This window comes from Poecilia latipinna, unplaced genomic scaffold (genome assembly GCF_001443285.1).
Source record: "Poecilia latipinna isolate Pla-1442-1.1 unplaced genomic scaffold, P_latipinna-1.0 Scaffold684, whole genome shotgun sequence".
Lineage (NCBI taxonomy): Eukaryota > Metazoa > Chordata > Actinopteri > Cyprinodontiformes > Poeciliidae > Poecilia > Poecilia latipinna.
In genome coordinates, this window is record NW_015113300.1 from 237,858 (window position 1) to 249,292 (window position 11,435).

At 39.1% G+C, this 11,435-nt stretch overlaps 2 protein-coding genes across 2 annotated transcripts; one reads left to right on the top strand and one right to left on the bottom strand.

Annotated features, from left to right (window-relative positions):
• Positions 1-405: 405 nt before the first annotated feature.
• bysl (bystin-like) lies at positions 406-8,163 on the bottom strand. Its single transcript, XM_015044643.1, has 7 exons — positions 7,737-8,163; positions 6,637-6,793; positions 6,380-6,518; positions 5,463-5,596; positions 5,201-5,361; positions 1,354-1,456; positions 406-1,197 (listed from the first exon to the last, which is right to left on the bottom strand). Exons 1-7 carry the CDS (start codon positions 8,008-8,010, stop codon positions 843-845), a joined length of 1,323 nt encoding a protein of 440 aa, XP_014900129.1. The 5' UTR covers positions 8,011-8,163; the 3' UTR covers positions 406-842.
• A 134-nt stretch (positions 8,164-8,297) lies between these two features.
• Positions 8,298-10,602, top strand: med20 (mediator complex subunit 20). Its single transcript, XM_015044645.1, has 4 exons — positions 8,298-8,405; positions 8,629-8,774; positions 9,842-10,095; positions 10,182-10,602. The coding sequence occupies exons 1-4, from the start codon at positions 8,392-8,394 to the stop codon at positions 10,401-10,403; spliced, it is 636 nt and encodes a 211-aa protein (XP_014900131.1). The 5' UTR covers positions 8,298-8,391; the 3' UTR covers positions 10,404-10,602.
• The last annotated feature ends 833 nt before the right edge of the window (positions 10,603-11,435 follow it).

Genomic DNA, 11,435 nt, shown 5'->3' on the forward strand with positions numbered 1-11,435 from the left:
TCTTTGTTTTTGAGTTTTATTTATTTAGGTTGCTGTCATCATGTTTTAACATTTGAAATGTTGATATTTTTCACTGTGTAGAAAAAGGAATAAATGACAGAATCTATACAGGGACCTTAGAAATCCCACATAGAAGGAAACTGGGAACAAATCATTCGAAAGTATGGGGCTACAGAAAGAAAACCTAAAGACTGAAATGTTTCCTGACCTTAACCAACACAGAAAACACAGGAAAAAAATGGTGTTATAAAAACTCCTGTTTAAAGTTTTAGCAATAAAAATAGTCGACTGAAATAACCATTAACTAGGAAGGTTATTCATTTTTTGATAAAGGAGATGTGTTTAACAGCAACCATTATCAGAGGTTCTGTTTGACATCGTACAAAGGTTTTCATGCAAAAGAAGTCTGTGCTGTTTCTTTATTGTGACAAACTTAATGATTACAAGCAAAAGATTAGATGTTCCTGGAGTGACTGAAATAAATAGAATTTTTAATTATTCAATCATTCCAAGACTTTAATGATGGATAAAGTCTTAACCAGCTTGAGCTTGTGTGGCTTGTTAATAAATAAAAATCAATGACCATATCTGTATCATTCATTAGATTTTTAATCCATATTGCTAGTTTACCCCAACTCTAAATTCCCACAGCTTCTTTATTCTCAAGCTCAGATTTGTGTTACGAAATAACATCTTACATCACCACTAATAAGCATGTTTTATCTGCAATAACAAGATGGAGCATGACCAGATTCCACCAAGGTCTTGTTATTTTAAAATGTCCAACATGAAGGCAGCCAAAAGTCTTTTTAAGCTGAGGGAACATGAAAAAGCAGACTACGTCAGTCCATATCAACGATAGCAGGGAGTCCAACTTCAACATCTCTCGACTCTGAGTTCTGCAGCTCTCTGCGAATCTCTGCTGAAATCTGAGGGTGTGTTTGGATCCGGAGCAGCTCCAGCAGCGCTTCCTTCTGCTCAGCAGCCAGGTCGGCCTTGCAGCGCTGGGCCAGGGTCAGGAGGCTCTGGTGCCACAGCACAGGAAGAACACGTTTTTCACTGCGGAAAGACAGGAAGTGGGCCACCAAGGCATCTAGGACACGGAAAGGCAGGGCGTACTTCTTGTCTAGCAGGAGACGCAGGAAAATGCTGTTGGCACCGTTGTACTCCATCTCTGCCAACTTAAGCATTGCCGCGCTGAAAGACGAGAACGATTAAACCAGTTATGCAACACTGACCTTGCATTGACTTACACAGATCACACGCTAAAGCGGTTTTCGGAGACAGTGGGTCTGATATGCGACACAATGAGACGGTGAGTAGCGGCGTGTGGACGTGAGGAAGACGCCTTACCTGGAGTGCAGCACCGGGATGGAGCATTTAGTTAGTATGCTTCCAATGATGATGGCTTCCCTCAGCGTACACGTCCCAGACTCGCATAACGGAATCAGTATACCTGCGTTCCAATAAAGACACAAAATATTACATCAGTGCTCCAACAGAAAACAGAAAACAACTTAAAGCAGTAGAATGCAAAGCAAGTGGATCAAAAATAACACGAGATTAGGGCTGCTACTAACAATTATTTCAGTCATCAATTAATCGCACAAAGAAGTTGCCACATTCGATATTTTATAGACACGAGCATTTTTATGTACACTATTAGAAATGCATCAACAAATGCTAATAATTCAAACTCAATTCCAACTTCACATGAGAAAATAAATATTTTATTGCCTAAAATTTGATAACATAGCATTCCTATGGTAAGGTAGCGCAGTTTTATTTATATAGCACATTTTCAGCAACAAGGCAATTCAAAGTGTTTTACATAAATAAAAACAAAAAGAACTCCACAATTTATACACTAATAGGAGTTTCCCTGGATGAACTAATAGAAAAGAAATGTAAAAGTATAAAACTACATATTGGTTCCCCACGTTTAATAAGAATAGATTAATTTAAACCGGATGAAGATAAAACCATGCTACTTGAGAAGATTTGGGAGGAACATATTTACATACAACTGTTTTTTATTGTAATTGCAAAATAAACTCTGGCTTAATTATTGATCTAAATATGTTGTTTTTTGGCCTTTATTTGAGTCTGTTTACTTTAGTTAAAAATTAATCGATTACTAAATTAGTTGACGATTATGTCAGTAATTCATTCGTCATGGTCAATCAGCCCTACACGAAATGTAAAGGCGCAGAAACACAGAGGAGCAGACCCTTAAAAACACTTTGCCTCATTTGTCACATTACAACCACAAACCTCAGAGAATTTTAGTCGTGCATAATTACGAAGTGGAAGAAGAAATATTTATTTTTTACAACTGGACGTCTTAAAAGGGTGGTGTGAATTTGTGTATAGACCCGTTTACCAACACCAGACGTCATGTAATGAGTAGACAAGAGTCCATCTGTGTTTGATTTATTATGGGTGTAAATCCAGCTGCTCTGTGAAGAACAGCATCACGGAGACAAAGTAAAACAAAATAAAGGTCAGAGAGAAAGTTTCAGTTAGGGTTAGGTTCCAAAACAACAACAACGACACAGCTGCACTGACAGGCTGGGTACGGAGAGCATTAATCAAAGAAACAGACAAGAGGAGCTACAGAAAACAGAAGCTCAGGTGGGGAAACCTGTAGACATAACTAGCTGTGTATTTCACAAAAATTACCTTTGGGAACTTATAATTGGTTGACATATAGGGTTAGAAATATAAATTAATTATTATATTAACTAGTAGTTGTTCTAACACAGAAAAAGCTAATAAAAGGTTGCACTTGTGAAGCTGGCTGTATTTAAAGCTATTAATACTAAAGCATGGACAAATATAAAAAGAACTTATGAGGGTAAATATTTCATTTTATGCTCATTTTACCTTCACAATGAGAGACTAAGTGGATAATTAGTTCATTTTTTACATTTTCTTAATCATAAGACGTAATTATTGGTATTCATACATTTTATTAATTTGAGGCCAACACCGCCACCTGGTGGTAATGACTCGCATAGTTTTTGTTGTTTTATTTATAGTTTATTTTCCCTCCCTCTATTATTTAGGACATGGATTGTTTTTGCGTAATCATCCCTTTCAAAGTGGAGCAACTTGCTGACACAAGAACCAACAGGATTAAAAGAAGACGAACTGTTCAACAGAGACACGAGTTCTGTTCTGACCCAGTTTAGTTGGACTGCGAAGCTCGTTATGCAGCAACAAGCAGTGGTGTCGTTTACTCAATAGGCAGCTGCTAATCCTCTCCCAGCGTCCCCCAGAATAAAATGTATAAATCTAGCACTAAATTTAGAAATGTGTCAGATCCCAGGGAGGGTGATATTTCTGCTCTGCGACAAGCTGTCAAATCCTTTCATTCATTTAATTCACCCACTTTGTTTCTGCAAAAGGCCATAAAAAACTGGATCTTGGCCCGGCCGGCAGTGGACATGAAACGAGGACCTACATAGCAATTACTGTTTACCAAGCAAAAAGCACAGATGGACTCTGAATATAAACCGTCCAGGAGCTTCAGCTTCAGGATGCATTTCACCGGCTGTTTTAGGAGAAGTTCAGATTGTTGCCCTGTTGTTAATAAATACGGCAGCAGCTCCTCCTTCACTGTAATCAGCGCTGTCTATGTCACGTTTACCCTGAAGGACAGCCTGTCCAAACTTGTGCTCCTGAATCATGTTTGCTTTGTGGTAGGGAGCGATATCCGGCTGAAAAACGCCACAGCCAACAGGGATTAAATGAAACAGGGTTACTTATGTAGAGGCTATGTGTTGAAGTGACATCCATGTGAGTGGGTGGGCTCCAGGTTTCTCAAGAGAACATTGCTCCAGCGTCAAACTGCCTCTGTTTACTTATCTTCTTCCCCATAGCGCCTCCAGGTGTCACGATTTACCCAAACACACACCCCGCCGTCAGAGTGATAAAAAACACGTGAGGAATCAGGTCAGGCCACCTTCGTTCATCGCGCCGTGGTCCAGTTCTGAAGTTCACTTGCCCATTCTTTGTTTTCATGGCTGGGGGTCAGCAGGAGCCCCCTGACTGATCCACAGCCCCACGCACAACAGGCTTAGATAGGCTTTGACGTCTATCTAAATGGGTCAGATTTTCCTCACAGGTCTATTAGTGAACGTTGACTGCATGACCTTCTCGCCGCATTACCAAGGTCACCGCAGCTCAACAAAAGCACCAAAAGTTATTTTAATTAGGGCTGCATCTAACGTTCGTTTTAGTTATCAATTCATCTGACGATTAATCGGAAAAAATAATTGGCAATTCTGCAGATTTTTCATGTAGCAACTTTATCCTTTTTTTAAAAAAATATTAGAAATACATTAAAAGATGCAAATAAATAATTCAGTTTATTTTTTCAGTAAGAAAATAAAAACGTTACTGCCTGAAATGCAATAACCACATTCCTTCGGCGCACACTTGATCATTTGTAGCAAAGGACGCATCTAAAAGAATATCTCTAACATCAACATGTGAAAAGCTCAGTCCTTTCTACTTGATTTAAGACCAACACCGTGTAGGCCTGATCTGTTGATTATGTTTTGACTGGCAAATTAATAACTGGATACCGAAAAAAATTTTTTTTTTTTTTACAGCATCTGAACCGGATGAAGCTAAAACGATGTGACTTTAGGATTTCCGTGTGGAACATATTTACAAAGTATTTTTTTTAATGTCTTAAATGTAAAATGTATACATATTTGTACAGTTTTAATTACTACACCGAATGTGTTGTTCTTTCAGCAAACACGGTCCAAAGGCGTGACTGTTGGGTTCATTTGCCTCTAATTTGTCCTTCAGCGTGTGTGTCCCTGTGCTGGACTGGCATCCTGTCCAGGGTATACTCCACCTCTCGCCCAGTGACCGCTGGAGATAAGTAGGTACTATGGATGGATGAATGTCCACACCTCCACTTTGCTCTAACTTCTAATTCATAAACTGATTTTTAAGAACAGACTTGGTTTTAAGGCCAATCTCTGAGCCAACCTGTCAGCTCTGTGCATGCATCAATGCTGCAGCGACGAGCAGTTCACCACCATGCTTCTCCTAAGCCTTTCTGCAGCCCCTTTGCAGTCACATGCTGTTCTGATTTACTTTAGGCCAGCCAGACATGCAGCTTTCGTTATGTTGTAAGACCTTCCATTTAGTCATTAGCAAACTCAGGATAGAGTCCCACCTTTAAACCACGCTCCTGGTTTGAACAGGGCCTTTTTCAGGGCGCTGTACAGGTGAAAGTTGAGTCGCTTGTACTCTGCGATGTCATCCCGGACTCTCGGCAGCAGCACCAGGTTGTAAAATCTCTGAGCCATTCGCTCTTTGAGATTGGAGGAAAATATCCTGAAACAACAAAGCGTTATTTTACCATTTTAAATCATCTTCCTCGGTTACCTCCACACTACTGAACTTTAACTGAAAATCAAAGAAGACAGATAAAACACCTGGTTGCTTGGTACATGGCAGCCGCAGTCCAGGACTCCGGATCGGTCAAATACAGAACCTGCTCCCAGTTTGAGAGCGCTGGTATTATTTTAAAAGCCTTTGGCAGCTTACCGCTGCGGTACCTTGACAACACCTGACAGAGAAGAAAAAAAAAAACTACGAATTCAGTTTCAATTGTTTCTACATTTAACTCACATTTCTAAATAAAACAAACCTGCCACAGCCAAATCCAATAATATTAATATTGCTTCATGTTGCTATGATAATAAATGTGTGGAAAATTCTGCAGCTCTCTCATTAGTAGTTTGTTTTTGCACATTTCCATTTAAGTCAACATCTTTCTGCCAGAATATATTTAATGCAGAGTGCAGGAACAACGACGGTTCAAGTGGTGGAGGCTGAACAGTGTCATCAGGCAGAAACCAGAGCATCCAACAGTCAAAACTTTGCTTATTTATTAGATCGTTTTAATACCAGTGGACGGAGTTTGACGGGCTGGATGGTCATGTTATATAAATGTCTGCAGCATGGGACAAGCAGATGTTATGACAAATCGTCCATCGAGACATTTGTTGTTTATTGGTTCTATATAACTAAACTGAATTTAATTGAACTGGATGGGATGGAACAGGGTTTTAAGTAAAAGTCATAAATGTGATCCTATTGACTATGGAAATAAAGAAAATGCAATAAGTGTGGTAATTAAAATATGAATAGTTTGTGCTTAATAATTTTGCCCTAATTAAAAAATATTCTGTATCAACCAGCTGTACTGGTGGGCAAACTTTATGTCGTTGTTGTACTGCAGTCAGGGACTGAACAAAATCAGTCCAGGGGACACAAATTGTCCCCTGGCTGCACTTTGGTCACCCCAGGCCCTCACCCAATGGGTTTAGAAGAATGCAGGTGAACTCACCTTACTCACACCTTTGTACACCTCTATGATTCTGGGGTCCAGTTCGGGCATCGGGTGACCGGACACCTCAGACATCACTGTTCCAACCTCAGTCTGCTTCTCTGTGAGCTTTTCCATGATGATGTCCGCCAAGGTCCTTCTGCAACCATTGTAAAAACAAAACCAGCTCAGAACCGGAGGACAGGCATAACTTCACAGATAATCTACGTTAATCCCCACGGTTAGATTCAAAATGAATGCAGGTGGTTGCTTCTTACCTCACTGGAGGGTTCTTATTCATGAACATCTCAATGGCCTTTTCATCGTCGGCGTCCACAACAACTTCAGAGTCGCCTTCCGCATCGGCATCACCAGCACCTGCGTGTCCCAGTGCGGGCCACTCCTCATCCGAGTCCGCATCCTGAGAGTCGGGGCCTTTAATGGGATTACATGGAAATAACAAAACATTTAGGTCATCACAGTGAGCTCAGATCACACTTCCTGGTTGTTTTTCCATTTCAATATTCCACACTTTCCCAGACTCATATTTCTTCCAGCAGTTATAACGGCAGTCTGGACATTAGGGTACCAAGTATTTACTTAGTAAAGTTTTATTATCAGGACGTCATAAAACAACACGACATTAAAGATGAGCTTTGATTTGGAGGGCTCCATTTCAAAATCTATAACTTTAAATTCATCAAGTGTCAACTTGATATTCTGACATAAAACACTACTTTGGAGCATCTTTGTTTATTTGTAAAAATAAAATCTAAGACAAAAAGAGAGCCTTTCAAAAAGTGTACCTTTCAACAGTTTTTATTCACCTTTAACTTTGATCTGATTAAAGGGGGGTGAACAGATTGTTTCCTTACCACTTCCCAGGTCCACACAACTTTTGCTTATCTGAACCTTATCTGAATAGACTGAACCTCATGTTTGTAATCTGATCAAATGTGATAAAAGTTAAGTGTGTATGGATAAATTTGCAAGGCAGTAGACAAATACAGCAGATGAGCCTTTATGGTGAATTGAGGACATAGATAAATCAACTGAGTTGACAAAAACATGTCAAACACGCAGAATGAAGGGTACTTGAGCTTGTTTTCTTAGAGGACGAGTTTAAAATATCACTGAACACAAAATAGGTGCTTAATATTTCACTAAGTGTACAGTTTGCAGTTCAAAGTGTAAACTAAATTTGTCCATAAAAAATTCAACTGTAGAGTACAGAGACATTTTTACAAAAACTAAACAAATTACAACTATGATTAACTCTTCATTCAGTAAAACCGGCTTATTATTTTCTATGTTGTTTAAGTTTTTAAAGAAGAGCCAGCCAGCTATTAAAATAAAGCTTAAACCTCTCCACACTTACCGAGAACAGTGACTGGTGTCTTTTTCTTCTCCGGGGCCAGTCCATATTCAGTCTGCAGCTCTTCCTGTTGAATCCGGGCCTGCTGTAAGATCTTCCTCGACAATCGATCATCTACGTACTGATCGTCGTTTTCTGAGCGGACGTCTCGCCCCTTCACCCGGCCTCGGGCTCGGATCGTGTCCGCCTGCAGGATCTGGTCGGCCAGCGCCACCGCCTCGGCCGCTCCGCCGCCGCTCTTCTCTCCTCCTCCTTTGGATCTCTTTACTTTGGGCATCACTGCTTCTTAGCTCAGGCTGACACAATAATATAAGTGTTATATGTTAGCATTGGTAACTAAAAGTACACGCACACGTTTGGCAAACAGTGTAAACAGTCTGAAGCTCAACACGTGTGGAAGTCGACCTCAAAGGAAGTGACATAATTCACGACGTACAACATCCAGTTTAGTAAAAACAATTTTAAAAAACGTATCGAATAATTACTATAATGCAAGAATGCCCACTTAGTTTATCTGATGTAATTAACATATATATTATTGTTTAATTTTTTAAAAAAACAGACGCTAATTTAGCTACATAATAATTATTGGATCGTTAATGACCCGGAAGTACTCAAAGCGAAACGACAAGGCAGGAGGAGAAAACGAAAAATATCAATGGGAGTAACTTGGTGAGTTCATAGTTGATGGTAATACCTATGTTTATTCTTTATATGGTTTAATCTGTGACTTCGCACATTTATTATCATTTATTATGTCTGTTTTGTTGTTTCGCTTTGGTGAATCAACACTAGATAAATAATATGGGATGTCTGGTAACAGAACTAGACCCTGCCTGGCATCCCACTACTTCCCCGTAAACATCCTCTGACTGTGGTGCTGTATTTACTGCAGTGTGTGTCCGGTTCCTGTGGCGGAGGGAAAGAGTGTGCAGCAGACAGTGGACATCCTGCATAAGAAACTGGAGCAGCTGGGTGCTGTGAAGCAGGGCAGCTTCTGTGTGGACTGTGAGACTTACCAGTCTACAGGAAATACAGGCGGTAAGGTTCAGCAATCTACCTCACCTTTGTGACGGAAAGGTTTATGCCTTGTGTCGTCGTCCATTTGAAGAACCCATTTGTTCCAAAGCTTTAACTTCCTGGTATCTTGAGATGTTGCTCCAATATTCCTGCGTTATGTTCGTTCCTGATGATTCAATGTATTTTAGGTGCACCAGTCCCTCCTGCCGCAAACTCCCAAATAAGATGATGTTGCCACTTTCACACTTCACAGTTGAGCTGATGAGCTAACCCCTTTTTCCTCCTAATGTGACAAAACTCACATTGTAATGATGTCAGACCACAAATTAAAGTCTTTGTCTCTCTGAGTGTACTGAACTGTAATATGTGGTACGGGATTTGATTCATTGTGTATGACACTCCAGACTTTCCCTTGCTGTTTATATGAAATCATTCATCTTTATGGACACTGTTATAAGAACAATGAAGGAAACAGTTTGGCACTTCTTAATAGTGGCATATTAAATTACAATAGAGAAAATAATATGAAAATGCATACAAAATACACTACATACAGCAAATGTATGTTTAAAGTGCAGTCCAAAGCCTATTGTTGATCTTTACTGCTTTGGGTGAACTTTATATTTGCATATAATTGTCTGAACAGAAGAACATAAAACTTTCAAGCCTCTTGAAATTGTCCCCAAAAGTAATTTTCCATGATGTCACCTTTAAATCAGGTGGAAAAAATCAGTAGGAAAATATCTAACATGCTGGGCAGTGGGCATTGAAGAGCAGGACTGAAAAACAATGCCATAAATATATTAGTTTTTATTGTATATGTAAACCTCTGCATAATGTGATACGTTTTAATATATTTTAGCCTACTTCATGTTGTTAGTCAAGTTAAGTTTAAATGAATGGCACTAGTTTTTTTCATTTAAGTTGAAGTTAATTTGAATAGCTCTTTTTCAGATTACAATACTCAATAGTGCTTTGACTTAATCTTAAAATGTAAAAACCTACAATTCTCACCAAAGTGACTCTGTTGCTTAACTTTGCAAAGCTTTCTGCATTTCTATAAAGTCAGTGTTGCCTTCCTGTTCCAGGTCAGCCCTCCAAACTCTTATATGTGATGCACAACTCTGAGGTTCCCCTGAGCTGCATGGCTCTGTTTGAGGGAGGACCCTGCCTGACAGCAGACGCAAACTTTGACGTCCTCATGGTGAAGCTGAAAAGTCATTTCCAGAACGCCAAGGGACACAAAGTGGAGTGCCGTGGCTCAAGATATCGCTACTGTGACTTCTTGATCAAAGTCGGCGCTGTCACAATGAGCTCCAGCGCCAGGGGGATATCTGTGGAGGTGTGGCCACGGTTTGATATTAGAAGCAAGAGAAGAGCTGCACCTTCTCAGTCTGTCAGTTTTAACTGTGGGTTTGTTTCTCACAGGTAGAATATTGTCCCTGTGTGGTACCAGGGGACTGCTGGAACCTCATGAGGGAGTTCATGCAGTCCTTTCTTGGCAACAACGTTCCAGAACTTCCAACCGTGTTTGCTGCCAAACCTGAGGGTCTCTTCGCTCCGGCGGACTGTGTTGACACCATGACTCAGTACCTGGAGCTGTTCAACAAACTTCGTAAATTACAGATCCCTGCAAGCAATGTGCGTTGAGTCTGCAGCATAGGATTTTTTATTTTTATTACTGTGTTCATATGTTTGTTCTGGTCCCATGGATCAGTCTGACGGCTTAAGAGTTGTTGCAAGCCTGCTGTTCATTTAGCTGTAGCTTCAACTGTGCATTAATCTCCCTAACTTGCTGAAAGCCTTTTGTAATAAAATAATTTAAAAAAACACTTAATATTAAAAAGTATCTAGAGTCTATGTTTTTACTTTTATGTTCATTTTTCAACATCCTGATGAAAGATGAGTGTATTAAATACTGATATACAAGCAAGGTTCTTCATAATATGATAGAAAAAGTCTTTATATTTTTATACAAGCAATATAAATAATTTGGGCGTTTTGTTTTTTTTAATTACTATAACAAAGCAGAGACAATATTACTATAATGAAACTTCAAAAACCTTAATGGTTGGTCACATTTGAGCGATCTTCTAGAAAGACTGAAACTGATAATAAATTAGGGGTAATTATAGGTTTAAAAATAGATGAATAGATGGTAAATTACTTTAAGTACAGATCTATGACAGTATTATATTTTTTACAAATGTAGTTTTGATTAAAACATTGTTTTCTACTATTTAATTTCAACATAAACAATGACAGAATTCAAAAGAACGGATATCCCTTGTCATTCAGTAGGAAAATTTAGGTTTACCAGCAGCAAGTTGAAGGTAAAAGGAAGAATGCATATTCACAGAAAGGTAAAAGATATGTTGTAAATTTAAAAAAGAAAAATAATGTGTATTAATTAAAACTGCACATTAAAAGAAATGTGTAACTGAGTATGATAATTTAAAGAATTGTTCAACATGTGCATGTAATGGTGGCATCTGTGTTTTTGTACAGTGAAGTAAATAAGCTGGTTAAAATAATTTGAAACTGGAACAAAAATAGGATGGACTTTCTTAAATTTCCCCAGAGGGACAGAATATTTTAGTGATTCAAATCTGTTTGCTGTGATTGTGTACACCACCCTCGCACAAGTATTTATACCACTGTTATCTGTTCTTATTCTTTATG

What these genes read in the sequence shown, in the direction of transcription:
- med20 (XM_015044645.1), top strand. An exon ending in GTCTACAGGAAATACAGGCG is followed by an intron (nt 8,775 to 9,841) that starts GTAAGGTTCAGC and finishes TTCCTGTTCCAG; the next exon opens with GTCAGCCCTCCAAACTCTTA. An exon ending in CCAGGGGGATATCTGTGGAG is followed by an intron (nt 10,096 to 10,181) that starts GTGTGGCCACGG and finishes TGTTTCTCACAG; the next exon opens with GTAGAATATTGTCCCTGTGT.
- bysl (XM_015044643.1), bottom strand. Translation starts at nt 8,010, where the DNA reads ATGCCCAAAGTAAAGAGATCCAAAGGAGGAGGAGAGAAGAGCGGCGGC. An exon ending in TGTACAAAGGTGTGAGTAAG is followed by an intron (nt 5,597 to 6,379) that starts GTGAGTTCACCT and finishes CTTCTCTGTCAG; the next exon opens with GTGTTGTCAAGGTACCGCAG. An exon ending in ACCAGGAGCGTGGTTTAAAG is followed by an intron (nt 1,457 to 5,200) that starts GTGGGACTCTAT and finishes ATTGGAACGCAG; the next exon opens with GTATACTGATTCCGTTATGC.